This window comes from Notolepis coatsorum, assembly GCF_963971535.1.
Source record: "Notolepis coatsorum genome assembly, chromosome: 4".
Taxonomy (NCBI): domain Eukaryota; kingdom Metazoa; phylum Chordata; class Actinopteri; order Aulopiformes; family Paralepididae; genus Notolepis; species Notolepis coatsorum.
The window spans coordinates 44,246,353-44,261,200 of NC_140168.1; the positions used below are offsets into that span (position 1 = coordinate 44,246,353).

General features: G+C 42.5%; 1 protein-coding gene and 1 pseudogene across 2 annotated transcripts in view; both read left to right on the forward strand.

Moving 5' to 3' along the window:
* LOC311226498 (beta-1,4-galactosyltransferase 1-like) overlaps positions 1-14,848 on the forward strand; it is a 690,468-nt pseudogene that overhangs the window by 169,930 nt on the left and 505,690 nt on the right. The gene's annotated exons all lie outside the window — the stretch shown is intronic.
* LOC311227561 (uncharacterized protein) overlaps positions 8,620-14,848 on the forward strand; it is a gene marked incomplete at its 3' end in the record, with an annotated part of 218,518 nt that continues 212,289 nt past the window's right edge. Inside the window, exons 1-2 of the mRNA XM_084313285.1 lie at positions 8,620-8,786; positions 13,257-13,424. Of these exons, the coding sequence (XP_084169411.1) occupies positions 13,272-13,424 (153 nt within the window). The 5' untranslated portion in view covers positions 8,620-8,786; positions 13,257-13,271. The remainder of the gene's footprint in view (positions 8,787-13,256; positions 13,425-14,848) is intronic.

A 14,848-nucleotide genomic window follows, 5' to 3' on the forward strand; every position in this document is an offset into this window, starting at 1 on the left:
TATCCTAGCTTAGCACAAATGAATGGAAGCGGATATGGACCATGGACCATATCTGCTTCCATTCATTTGTGCTAAGCTAGGCTAGTTTGCAGTGGGATAGCTTTCTACTGAACCCACAGAGAGGAAATTGGTATCTAATCTATCATGTCCCATAATGTTGGCGTGTTCTACGCATCGCGCCGTTCATTCTGCGGCAGTTTTTTACGCATGGCGCCGATAATTTAACGGCGATTATTGTACAAACGGGTGGGTAATTGAGGCGTAAATGTGGCCCTTTCGGCTTTTCAAATGGCGCTCGTCCTTCCCTCCGCGGTAAACCTACTACAGGTGTCTCCACTGCTCCACGTCGCCTCTCTCTCCTCTGCCGTGTTCAGTTATGCCGCGCAGGTCCTCTCGCGTGTGAATCCGCCCCGTCCGCCAGAGGCTGATCCCACTATAGGCTGATCCCACTAGGCACAGTCGTCCCTCCTGTCCCGAGTGAGAGAAACCGGGGGGGTCCCGGAGGTGCTACTCCGTAATCCTGGCCTGACCGTGGTGTGTGTGTCGGCCTGCCAGAGTGTGCTGACGTGTGCTGCTAAGCGTCGCCGCTTCACAAGGCTGTGTGCCGCGGCCAGGAGGCCTCATGTCGCGCCAGGGGTCTCTGGGTATATTATGGTGCAGTGAAGGGCCTGACATCCAGCACGCACGCACGCACACGCACGCACGCACACACACACACACACACACACACACACACACACACACACACACACACACACACACACACACACACACACACACACACACACACACACACACACACACACAGCAACAACACACTCTCTCACATTGATGGTTTACACACTATAGGATTACTCAAATGGACGCCAGGAGTGTCAAGGATGAAAGCGCATGTGACTTTAATATTCTACTACTTCTACTTTTTTTTTTTTTTTTTTTTACTTCCACGTAAAGTGGAAGTTGCACCCACCCAACCCCCTCCAATGTACAGTTTCTTCCCCTTCGGATGTATATATTTTTTTTTTTATTATCTCTTTTTCTTACACAGTACCGTATATATATTTGTATGTCTTGTATGTCATAAATGTCTTGTTGAATTGAAAATGGAGGACCCTTATGTAAACAAGACGAAAGTATTTTTCTGGTCTTCATCCTCTTAGCAGTTGTTAGTATTGAGCTGTACTGTATTGTACCCATTCTGCAATCTGTTAATAAAGTTTTCAATCAATCAACGTCTTGGAAGTGAACATACACATCTGTCTGCCATATACTTTAGTTTTAGGGGGTACAGAGTTATTACCTAACACTCGATTTATGAAAAATTATTTGGGAAGATTGCATGGCAAAAGCTGTTTTTGTGTGAATTCCACGCATGCTCTTAACAGAGCACTTGGGCGTGAACACTTCATATTCTTGGGGGGAAAAGGTTAACATGATTCCGTTAAATCACTTACATCTTGCATCAGTCTCTGTAAAAAGCACAAAATGTTTTCCTTTTTGTCAATCTCGATAGCTTTTAGTGAGAGCTGTAGCTTCCTGGAAGTGTGACATGGAATGAGATGAGGGCCGTATGTGTATCACCATCATACGATATACCTGGGGCTCTCTCTGTTGAGCTGGCACTCCCTCTAGTGGAGGAACAAACAAACCAACTTTCTTTGAACATTACAGTAACATCCATTCAAAAGAGCTGGGGCTTCATTAGGACTTATCCATCAGCCCAAAAGTAATGACCCTACAAAGAGAGCGCAATGGAATCAAGTATCTGTACATTAACAAAGAATAAATAGATAAATAACAGACACTTGGTTGTGCATCAGATAAAATAACTACTTACATGTTACAATAAAATATATGAAAATTGGAAGCATGTATTTCAGATACTTTGACGTTTTGCATGGATCACAGTCTTGGGGTATGGTGGCACGAACCATCTTCCCTGCCTTTAAAACACACCATTAATTGAATAGCCTGTGCATATCTCTCTAGCTGCGTTATATATCCTGTATGTTTCGAACGGGAAACATTTACGGATATGCACATCAGTAAATGTTTCCCGTTCGAAACATACTGGATATATATAACGCAGAGAGATTCAAAGGCTATTCAATTAATGGTGTGTGTTTTTAAGGCAGGGAAGATGGCTCGTGCCACCATACCCCAAGACTGTGATCCATGCAAAGCGTCAAAGTGCCCTCTAGTGGGACATTTCTGGCGCTGCTCTCGACACAGCCTCGAGAGCTGATGACCCCATAATGAGGGCTCGGTCATTTACGGTGCTAATTGGTGGCCATTTTCAACATGGGATCACACAGGATGATAACAGTTTGTGTCAGACACAGTTGGAAAGCATTAGCTAGTTGTTTCCTCTCTCACAGACTGACTGCTAAGTGCCTGTGAGGGGGAAATTGACCTCTCTCAGTACCCTGGGCTGTTACTGTGTGGCAGTTGATAATAGGCTGTTGTAACAATACCACCGCACAAAACAACCCACAGCAAACAAGCGTTGTTTTTACTCATTTTAATCGGTCTACAATTAGGGTGAATAACGTGTGTGAATTACAGAATACATTGACAGCATTGAAATAACTTTCACTGAGATTTTACCATCCTTTTTTTTTAACGATATAATTGTTTCCCATATTTGTGTCTGTTGTCTCTCAAAGCACATGGAGGCTAGGGGGGGGGGGGGGGGGGTAGCTGGACGCACCGTGTAGCAGAACTGCCAAAGCCTCCTCGGATCCTCCAGCACACTCTGTCCCCGATGCTCCATATCCCTCCATCCTTCCATCCCTCCATAGTCCCTGGAGCCGCGGTTCTCTGGACTCTCCTGGAGAAAAATAATACCCAGAAAAACATCTGTCTGAGTGTCTGTACCGTCTGGGGGATGTTGACGCACTCGACCACGTCCCCGACGAGCTGCCGCTGAACACCCGCCCATGCAGCGCTGCTGAGAGACCCGGCCTCCTGGCTCTCCCCCACAAGGACATGATGCGCTATAGCCTTTCCACCTGCCTGCCTATCTGCCTGCTTTGGCAATGGCAGCTCATGTCAACACAGCTGAAGGCCCAACTGTCGGAGCAGTTGTTCGTTTGGGTCGGGTTCCCTTCTGCTTGGATGACACAGTGCTTCAGTATGGTTCCTGAGTGAAGACGGGCAGTCAGGCAGGCGGGAGACACGGCAGTCGGCCAACACCCATATGATGCCCGCCTCATGCCATGGCCTAGTCCCGGCAGACGGGAAGGGTTCTGTCTTTATGGTAAATACTGCTCCTAATGCTTCACAATGAGAAACAGGAGGAGCATGACAATTGAACAAATAACTGCATATCTAACTGCTAAAGGGAACATTGTTAGTCGTAACAGTATTGCACAATCAGCACTGTGTTGAACTCCGTGGCTCACATAACCATATAGGGCAGGTGTGGCTCACATGAGAGAGTGAGGTCCTCCTATTGGTGACCTGGCGTTCCAGCATCACTTTCAACAGGCCTCACCTAAGCCTGCTCAGTGCTTTTTGAAAGTTGATGTTGCCACCTTGTGGCAAGCTGTAGTTTGCAGCCCAGAGAACAATATCTCTCTACTATTATCTGTATCAGACTGTAGGCTATTAAGGGGTTGCAGCTCATTATTTCAGAGCCATGAAGAAAGGCTGTCCTTGTGGTTTACAATAAAAATTAAAGCAACATTTTATAGAAAGTGATACAATACCTATGCTTCAGTTCAAACTATAGGCTCCTGATGGAAAATGTACGGTATTGACAACTGTAAATGTTCAACACTCTTTTCCTGCAATAAAGAAAAGAAAAAAAAACTATAGGCTCCTTATTCAACAATAACGGTAGTATACTATGCAGTAGTCCAGTGGCTTAAAAATAAAATCATATTAATAATTAAGGGGACCCACATTTTCAACACTGATTTGGCTGATTATTATCTAAGCTAATTGACCATATATACACATGGTGGCCATTTTGCTCTTATGTCATGCTCGGGTTTGGATTCCTTTCCGCCCTGTTCCCACGTGGTCACAGTGTGAATACAGTATGGTCAATGGGACCAGATTCATCCAACTCTTAGGCCCTTAAACTACTAGTCTACAGTGTTTTATTCAACATGGCTATTTTTTTATGGACATGAAAGGGCTTTGGCCTCGTATACACTTCCAGAGAATAATGTGAGGACGCATGATAATGTTCCCAAGACACCTGACCCACACTTTGAAAAACCCTGCAAGTAGCCGATGTAGAAATATGCATTCTTATTGACACGCTCACCACTGTGTCAAATCAAATGCACTTAAATTTTTTTTTCCAAATCTCTTAATTCTGAATATACCTGTACACCCCTCTATATTACTGCTGAATGATGTTTTTGAATATGCAGTACCTATACAACAAAAGAGATTGGTTTTATCTGGTATTACAGTGGCTAAAAAACTGATAGCATCACGATGGTTTCAACCGGAAACAATTTGCCGAAAGGTCTGGATTCTTACATATCTCGATGTGATTTATCTAGAAATATCTCCAGCAAGAATTTTGGGTCTCAATGAATCCAAATTGACAATGTGGTTAGAAGTGGTGGAGAGAATAAAAGCTAGCATTTAATGGTAGTGTTTGGTTAGGAGCGAAGGATAATGGATGGATTATCCATGGGGGGGTCCAGGGCGGGGGGTGCGAGCAGGAGCATATGTGTGTAGGGGAATAGATAGCAGGTATTACGGGTATATCTTGTATGAGACATTTATCCAAACGATGAGTTAACTGATGTACACTGTTTTACAATGCTTGTATATCTAATCGTGTGTTGTTGTGTTTGTTAAAAAATACATTTACATTTAGTAATTTAGCTGATTTATCTAGGCTCCGGTCTCTCTAATTTAGCTTTTATCCAACGCAACTTACAAGTTCTGTACAAGTCAGCAGGAAGGGTGCAACTCTGGCAGCTAAGGGTAAGTAACATTGTTCATCAAACAGTGTCAAACTTGAGTGCTACAGTCTTGGATGCATAGTAGACATATTAGCATAGTAGGTAGTAATAGTAATATAGTAATAGTATAGGCAATGTAGATTTAGTTTATTGTGTATTTTGTATAGCGTTTGTACTTTATTCTTTTTACCTTTTTTCTGTATGAAGCTGAAGCACATTCTCAGGCAGCTCATACAGAACCAAGCATTTCACTGTAATGTACTTTATATGTGACAAATAAAAACAAAACTTGAAAACTAGATTCCTTAGCAGCAGAGTGGATAATGGTAGAAGACAGACTAATGATAGTTAGTGTTTCTTTCCTTCAATAAGTGAAACTCAACATCATTCATCCTGAACATCGGAACACAGGTGCATCCAGTTTCTCTGTCCTAGTTCCACTTTAACAACCTGTTATCTGTATTTGTTTACTAACCAATCAAGTCGTTTTCTCATTCACCTAGATTTGATTTGATTTGATTTTTATTTGTCTCGAACATAGAAACATATAAAACAAGTTTAAAAAACAAAAAGGTAAATAGTCAAAGACTATTTCCATACAATAAGTGTTCGAGAAGGAACATGGGGAAGTAAGTATCAAGCCCTGCCCGTTCCTTGCAATATTTTACATTATAATTTAATACAAATAAAAAGAATATAACAAATAATAAAATAAAGTACAGTTTTTTTATATATCCAAATATCCAAATGAGAAAAAATAATAGGCAGTCACATTACTGCTCAAGCTCCTCTCTCTTATATGTGTCCATAAGTGCTTGTTTATAAATTGATTGATATTTAAAGATATATCGATAGATCACATTCAGTGGCGTCGTTAGCCCTGGGCTTCCGGGGCTTTAGCCCCGGATGTTTTTCTCCTAGCCCCGGATCTAAAAAAAAAAAAAAAAAAAAAAATTGTTTACATTTTTTTTTTTTTTTTTTTTTTACTTTTTTTTTTTTTTTTTATGTCAGCATCCCCATTGTCTTTGCTGAATGTTTGTTAGTGTTTGGTATTTTTTGTTGGTTTTTAGTACTTTTAAACATTTTTAGTAAGTAGTTTTCATTTGATCCTATAATTTGTCATTCACCGATTTGTGGACTTTTTTTTTAGTGTCCTGAAAGGCGCCTTATAAATCAAATGCATTATTATTATTATTATTATTATTATTATTATTATTATTATTATTATTATTATTATTATTATTATTATTATTATTATTATTATTATTATTATTATTATTATTATTATTATTATTATTATTATTATTATTATTATTATTATTATTATTATTATTATTATTATTATTATTATTATTATTATTATTATTATTATCATCATCATCCAGGAGGGAAAAGACACTTTGGATAGTAGGGACTGCATCTCTGCCTGTCCTGACCAGGAAACACTTTGCAACTGTGATCTCCTCTGGCAATAGTTGGATATTGTAATGTGTGGCGAGGGGTTGCAGCAATTCCACTGAGAGAAACTGGTCTGAGGCTGGATAACATGCCTGTATGCCTCTCATAAGTTGTTATCCAACTCATGAGAACCTGCTCTCAAGCTCTGGATAGAACAGTCTCTGTCTCAGCTGATCTCCTGAGCTGAGGTCTGAGCTTGTGCCACAAGATGCCATTACATATGGCCTTTGTCCTGTCATACATGTCCACTGCCATCTCTGAGGTGCGATAACCTTTGAGTGTGTCCTGCACTGTGCTTTTAAATAGTACAGATAGGTATTGAAGATGTGCACTTTAACGCAGCAGCACCTGGAGCCTCCATACCCATGTCCAGTGTCCACTGACAAAGACATGCTCATGATACTGTGATAAACTATAATAAGCTTTAATCGAACCCTGGTTCATTTCCTCGGATAGTCCGGTTGGTTTGGGGTGGTGTGAAAGCTCATTCACTCTTGCAAGTGAACCCTGCATTTGAGATGTGAATGCAAAGCGGACCAAAGGCAGGAAAATACCCAAAAATCTAATATCTTTTTTATGAGACTTTTTTTTTCGATTGCTTAAGCATGATTTTTAAAACGGGGCCCGGTGTTTCAAAACACACAATTAGCACAACCACACACACAATTATCAGAACACCTCAGATCCTTTGCTAAATTAAACACTTGTCAAAACCATACACTAATTTAAAAAAACTACATTTTGTTACTATATGAAACACACGTTTATATGACTTAATTCTGTTTGAACCAGTTACTCACACTGCTGTGCTTAACCTAAAACACATTTAGCTATTCTACTTCTCAGTGATTAGAGTACTGTAAGTGAAGTACGCAGAGAATGTGCAAATATACAATAAATTCACCAAACACTACACAAGACCAATGCTGTAGACTGATGAAAATATTATTTATTTATCTACATATACCCAAATCAATGATGCAGACTGCTGGAAAAAAAACATTTTCTCTCCATATACCCAAATCAATGATGCAGACTGATGAAAATATAAATTTTCTCGCCATATAACCAAATCAGTCAACATTTCAACATGGAGAATCACAACAAAACATGTCCCAGTTTTCATGCTACTATGTGCATAACACTGTAAGCTCAGCAGATATCAGACAAACATAAAATACTGTATCCAGTAGGCCTACAGGTTAAAATTACAGTAAAACAAAAACAATTTTGAAAAAATTTAAATAGAGTACAGAAAATACTAGACATTATCTCTTTGCCTAGCTGGATCTGGCAAGATACTTTTTTGCTCTGTGTATTGTTTTGCAAAAAGTGTGAGGCTGACATTGTGCTTATAGAGGTGCAAATCTGGGCCAATGTTTTGCTCCTTGAGTGTAATGTTTTGATAATTGTGTAATACTTTTGATTTGAGTGTTTATGCAATTGAAGAAAACTGTAAAGACTAGAGATTAACTGTTTATTTCTTTTGTACATAGGCTGTGCATATGTTTGTTTGTTTGTTTATTTGCTTATGTGTATGATTCTTAACTGTTTTTATTTTGTTATTGGTGTATATGTGTGTATGTATGTACAGTATATGTATATATATATATGTGTATATATGTATATTTGTACTCCTGTTGGGGCCTCTTGGACCAGATCAATGTTTTATCTGGCTAAATAAAGGTTAAATAAATAAATAAGAAACTGATGATTTGGTCCTGTTAACTTTGAATTTTCTATGGGGACTGCCCAGATCCCTCTCATGGACATGGACCTCACTTTGAGAACCTCTAATGATTCTAGTTCTTCAGTATTCATCTCTAATTACTCTAAAATTGCGTATTACTGTGTTTAAAAAAAAAAAAAAAAAAAAAAAAAAGGGGGGGGGGGGAAACCCCCCTCCACCCCCCTGGGCTGAAGCCCCCAATGTTTTCTAACCCTAAAAACGCCCCTGGATCACATCGACTGTCACTCAACCTCCCATTGACTGTTGCTGGCCTCACTTCACCTCTTAAATCAGGGGGGGGGGTCAGTTCCCCCCACCGCGCTCTCACACTCCACTTGAACCCGAGCCTTTTGACACGGCTCGGTCGCACCGCGGGGCGGGAGGAGGGTTTGTGAGCTCAGCTCGCCGGGGACACGCCCGCCGTGACAACAACGACGGCATCCATACTTTGTGTGGCTACTGTACTCCCGCGGTACGGTGTGTCGTCAGCGGTGACTGACTGAACGTACAGACTCAGCTCGTTCTGACGGAATAATAACTTCTCACACCTACGTTGTTGTGGCTTCTTTCCGCGTCAGTGCAGCGGATATGTAAAGCAATTAAGTTACACTACCGCGTCATCATTTTTATATGCTTCTGACATAACGAGGAGCGAAGAAGTGACAGAGGTATTTCGGCATTCTATAGCGACTTGTTTTATGTTACCAGGCGCTCCTGTATGCTGCAGCTGTTGAAGCAATGTGTATCATCGTTAATAAATATACAGACATAGACACAGGCTGCAAAGTCGTCGTATGTTTTATTTTACTGTAGTCCATAGTTGAGGGACTGTATATATCGAGTCAGCTCAGCTCTGCTGCTCCACGTTCATAAGCCTGAGAGACTCACCTACCGACAGGAGGGAACCAACTTTTTGTACTACTATTAGTATTACAATGTTTGTAATAATAACCTAGTCCCAACTAGACTAGCTTGCTATGCTATTGCTAGATTATTATTATTAATAATAATAATAATAATAATAATAATAATAATAATAATAATAATAATAATAATAATATGTCTACCATTGAATAAAATAATATTAGGCTACAGATTATTGTAGATAATTATTCACCATAAAACAATAAAATAAAAGATGTGTTCACTTCATGGTTCATCTAAATATTATACTGTAGCTAACTATTATTAACTATTATCATAGGGTAATGAAGAGCTGATTCTTGTGAGACACGTTCCATCTGTACAGACAACAGGTGCTGAGTCACCCAGCCAGCACTGCCTCTCAAATAGCCTATTTGCTAGACTATTGCAGTAAGATACTTTAGTAATAGGTCCTTCAGGACATGCATCTATGAGGCTCTTCTGTTCACAGAACAAGCAATTGACCTCATAACTTATTGATAACATTAGAATGCAGAATGAGAGTTTTTGAACTACCCTTCTAGGGATGTGACTATTCTTTCATCCGTCTGTATGTTTTTTGCCCTTGTCTCGAGGGGGATTTCAGAAGGAACTGTAATAAATCACTCTGCTAATGATATATGACGCCATCAAACGTTCACGCAGAAGCCCAAACCACTCAGGCTCTGTTATACACGGCATCTAACGACATGTCTTCCACAAGATGGAAATTGGGAACACATTTCACAAATTAAAGTTTCATATCCCATAATCCGTGAACTTGTTGAACAGGGTGTAAATAAATAAAGACTTGTGTTTTAAGGGCATGTCTTGGCCTTTGTTTCCAGCATGAAAAGCTGCAAACAGATAATGCTGTATCTACCCAAGCACGCCATACCCTTTGGTGGTTTTAATCTTGTACTACCCGCTGATGAAGACTAAGGCGGTAACACGGCAGACATTTTTATTAATCTTTTTATGAATAAGCCCAGGGTGTAAAAGCTTTGTGAGTTTTATTCATGAGGGCTGCCTGTGCATCTCCTTTCTTCTCTATACAAGTCCACACAGAATAAAAACCTTCAGCACCAGTTCTCATATTTATATTTGAAATCCAAGCGATGATCTCTACCTCTCATTTAGTTTTTATTAATCCAACTCGCCTTTTGGTGTGCAAGGAACTCTGACCCGTGTGCTGTAGGACTGAACCCGAGAACACCTTTTCCACCACCAACGACTCAATACGAGTCCCAAACTTGTCCATTACTTTCATTGAACACATATAAACCATTTGTTAAGGGTCAGTCGTGGACACAATGTTGAGATGTGAAGCATTTGATTGGCTTTCATTTGGTTTCTTGTACGTTACATAATGTGGCTGTTGGTGTCAGATTTAGTGTTGAGGAAATGATCCGATACCGATATCTGACGTCTGATATCAGTATTGGTATTGATGCATGCCTCCCGTATGCTAATATAACCAATGGCTTGGTGGGTGTAGGTTGTGTATAGTTTTGTTCATGAAGAATCTTGCCCGTTGCTAATGTGTCCTTTATTTTTGTGTCAGTGCCTTTGCTATTGGAGAGGGGAGAGTGAGGATTTGACTGTGTGTGTGTGTGTCTATCTATCTATCTATCTATCTATCTATCTATCTATCTATCTATCTATCTATCTATCTATCTATCTATCTGTCTGTCTGTCTGTCTGTCTGTCTGTCTGTCTGTCTGTCTGTCTGTCTGTCTGTCTGTCTGTCTGTCTGTCTGTCTGTCTGTCTGTCTGTCTGTCTGTCTGTCTGTCTGTCTGTCTGTCTGTCTGTCTGTCTGTCTGTCTGTCTGTCTGTCTGTCTGTCTGTCTGTCTGTCTGTCTGTCTGTCTGTCTGTCTGTCTGTCTGTCTGTCTGTCTGTCTGTCTGTCTGTCTGTCTGTCTGTCTGTCTGTCTGTCTGTCTGTCTGTCTGTCTGTCTGTCTGTCTGTCTGTCTGTCTGTCTGTCTGTCTGTCTGTCTGTCTGTCTGTCTGTCTGTCTGTCTGTCTGTCTGTCTGTCTGTCTGTCTGTCTGTCTGTCTGTCTGTCTGTCTGTCTGTCTGTCTGTCTGTCTGTCTGTCTGTCTGTCTGTCTGTCTGTCTGTCTGTCTGTCTGTCTGTCTGTCTGTCTGTCTGTCTGTCTGTCTGTCTGTCTGTCTGTCTGTCTGTCTGTCTGTCTGTCTGTCTGTCTGTCTGTCTGTCTGTCTGTCTGTCTGTCTGTCTGTCTGTCTGTCTGTCTGTCTGTCTGTCTGTCTGTCTGTCTGTCTGTCTGTCTGTCTGTCTGTCTGTCTGTCTGTCTGTCTGTCTGTCTGTCTGTCTGTCTGTCTGTCTGTCTGTCTGTCTGTCTGTCTGTCTGTCTGTCTGTCTGTCTGTCTGTCTGTCTGTCTGTCTGTCTGTCTGTCTGTCTGTCTGTCTGTCTGTCTGTCTGTCTGTCTGTCTGTCTGTCTGTCTGTCTGTCTGTCTGTCTGTCTGTCTGTCTGTCTGTCTGTCTGTCTGTCTGTCTGTCTGTCTGTCTGTCTGTCTGTCTGTCTGTCTGTCTGTCTGTCTGTCTGTCTGTCTGTCTGTCTGTCTGTCTGTCTGTCTGTCTGTCTGTCTGTCTGTCTGTCTGTCTGTCTGTCTGTCTGTCTGTCTGTCTGTCTGTCTGTCTGTCTGTCTGTCTGTCTGTCTGTCTGTCTGTCTGTCTGTCTGTCTGTCTGTCTGTCTGTCTGTCTGTCTGTCTGTCTGTCTGTCTGTCTGTCTGTCTGTCTGTCTGTCTGTCTGTCTGTCTGTCTGTCTGTCTGTCTGTCTGTCTGTCTGTCTGTCTGTCTGTCTGTCTGTCTGTCTGTCTGTCTGTCTGTCTGTCTGTCTGTCTGTCTGTCTGTCTGTCTGTCTGTCTGTCTGTCTGTCTGTCTGTCTGTCTGTCTGTCTGTCTGTCTGTCTGTCTGTCTGTCTGTCTGTCTGTCTGTCTGTCTGTCTGTCTGTCTGTCTGTCTGTCTGTCTGTCTGTCTGTCTGTCTGTCTGTCTGTCTGTCTGTCTGTCTGTCTGTCTGTCTGTCTGTCTGTCTGTCTGTCTGTCTGTCTGTCTGTCTGTCTGTCTGTCTGTCTGTCTGTCTGTCTGTCTGTCTGTCTGTCTGTCTGTCTGTCTGTCTGTCTGTCTGTCTGTCTGTCTGTCTGTCTGTCTGTCTGTCTGTCTGTCTGTCTGTCTGTCTGTCTGTCTGTCTGTCTGTCTGTCTGTCTGTCTGTCTGTCTGTCTGTCTGTCTGTCTGTCTGTCTGTCTGTCTGTCTGTCTGTCTGTCTGTCTGTCTGTCTGTCTGTCTGTCTGTCTGTCTGTCTGTCTGTCTGTCTGTCTGTCTGTCTGTCTGTCTGTCTGTCTGTCTGTCTGTCTGTCTGTCTGTCTGTCTGTCTGTCTGTCTGTCTGTCTGTCTGTCTGTCTGTCTGTCTGTCTGTCTGTCTGTCTGTCTGTCTGTCTGTCTGTCTGTCTGTCTGTCTGTCTGTCTGTCTGTCTGTCTGTCTGTCTGTCTGTCTGTCTGTCTGTCTGTCTGTCTGTCTGTCTGTCTGTCTGTCTGTCTGTCTGTCTGTCTGTCTGTCTGTCTGTCTGTCTGTCTGTCTGTCTGTCTGTCTGTCTGTCTGTCTGTCTGTCTGTCTGTCTGTCTGTCTGTCTGTCTGTCTGTCTGTCTGTCTGTCTGTCTGTCTGTCTGTCTGTCTGTCTGTCTGTCTGTCTGTCTGTCTGTCTGTCTGTCTGTCTGTCTGTCTGTCTGTCTGTCTGTCTGTCTGTCTGTCTGTCTGTCTGTCTGTCTGTCTGTCTGTCTGTCTGTCTGTCTGTCTGTCTGTCTGTCTGTCTGTCTGTCTGTCTGTCTGTCTGTCTGTCTGTCTGTCTGTCTGTCTGTCTGTCTGTCTGTCTGTCTGTCTGTCTGTCTGTCTGTCTGTCTGTCTGTCTGTCTGTCTGTCTGTCTGTCTGTCTGTCTGTCTGTCTGTCTGTCTGTCTGTCTGTCTATCTATCTATCTATCTATCTATCTATCTGTGTATGTGTATTCATAGTTTCATACTACTTAACAGGGTTGATAGAAATAATACTCTGATCAAATGAAGAGCATGTTTTGATTTGGCAGAATCCCAGGCACTGGATGCTGGGAAACACAGGTTTCCTGGTTGGATACTGCCAGAAGAGTCCTCACTCTGGGATGAAGCTTAGCTATCGTTCCCTCTCTCAGCATATGGCCCTGTTGGTCTCCTCCTCCAGGTAGTACAGGGGAAGATGGAGGGTCAGAGTGGGGTTCAGCAGACGGAGCCCCTCCCCCCAGCCTCCCCACAGCAGAGTGAGCCGGAGGACGGACAGACAGACGCCAGGCCGCCTTCCCACAGCCACGGCAAGGACACACCTCCAGCCAGCCAGAGAGACGACAAAAAAGTAAGTTGTTACTCCACATCGACTGCTGTGTGTGTGTGTGTGTGTGTGTGTGTGTGTGTGTGTGTGTGTGTGTGTGTGTGTTGTGTGTGTGTGTGTGTGTGTGTGTGTGAAGGTGTGGGTGTGTGTGATCAATAATGAGATCCTGCTTTCCCCCGGTGCGCTATTTGCAGGTAATACATCCTTCGATTGGAGAGAGAGCAAGAGAGAGATGTTTGCATGCATTATTTCACTCATTGCTAGCTGTAGCAATTGTTGCGTCCAATTTGTTCCTACATGAGCCAGCATGATGTCATGCTGTGTCGGTAGGACCAGCTCGCTCACCACGGGTGGTCCTTGGTGTAATCAAATCCAATCGCCTTTTAGTTGTTAATGGGTTCAGAGGAAGCCAATACAGGTATTGTTCTGTCGCCATGGGAACAGCACAACATACAGTGCACACACTATGCAAACTGCAATGATCTGTACTACTATTCCAGCTTGTGATTATATCCAGGCCTGAGTGGCTTTGTGAGTGCAGGCGGGGCTCTCATCTCTGAGGCCTTTCATTCACACACAAGTCAGAGTGACAAGTCAGAAATCCTACCTGGCTCCCCTCTTCATCTCCACAACGTCAATCATGCTTCTTCTCTGACGTGAACCTCTCTCTCTCTCTCTCTCTCTCTCTCTCTCTCTCTCTCTCTCTCTCTCTCTCTCTCTCTCATCATCTCTCTCTCTCTCGATCTCTCTCTCTCTTCTCTCTTCTCTCTCTCTCTCTCTCTCTCTCTCTCTCTCTCTCTCTCTCTCTCCTCTCTCTCTCTCTCTCTCTCCGTCAGTCACTCTTAGAGGCAGCGTAGAGGCTCTGGAGCAGAAGAGAGAGATAGGGAGAGAGAGAGAGAGAGAGAGAGAGAGAGAGAGAGATGCCCCCAACAGTAAACACAACAGATGGAGAAGACATACTGTACAGGAGATGCCTGGCCTGATTGAATGGGCCTCTTGTCGTAGCTCGCTGTATTGATTTCTGTGTGCAACATGACTTCACGTTGACATTCATTGACATAACCTGTACACTGCTTGTATACCGCTGTGAGAATGTACTTATTTCTAACTCAGTTTCAGATACATTGCGCTATTAAATGGCAGTATTTCCCCATGCATGCATAGTTCTATTTGTGGCAACCTACAATAATATCAGACAGGCTGTCCATAAACACAGATTCCCTATACGGATAAAAATAATATATTGAAAGTGCTTATTGTATTGCATGCACACTGTTTGCTACTGGGCTGCTCTGTGTACCCTCCTGCCACTCTTGATACCATCACAGCAATAACTAAAGCACTTATGGGAACCGGTAGCCTCCAGCATCTGCTAACTGCATTACAACGAATAAGGACGGTGTTGTGATAGCTGCTACCTGGTGGCTTTGATTTCTCTGCCAGACAAA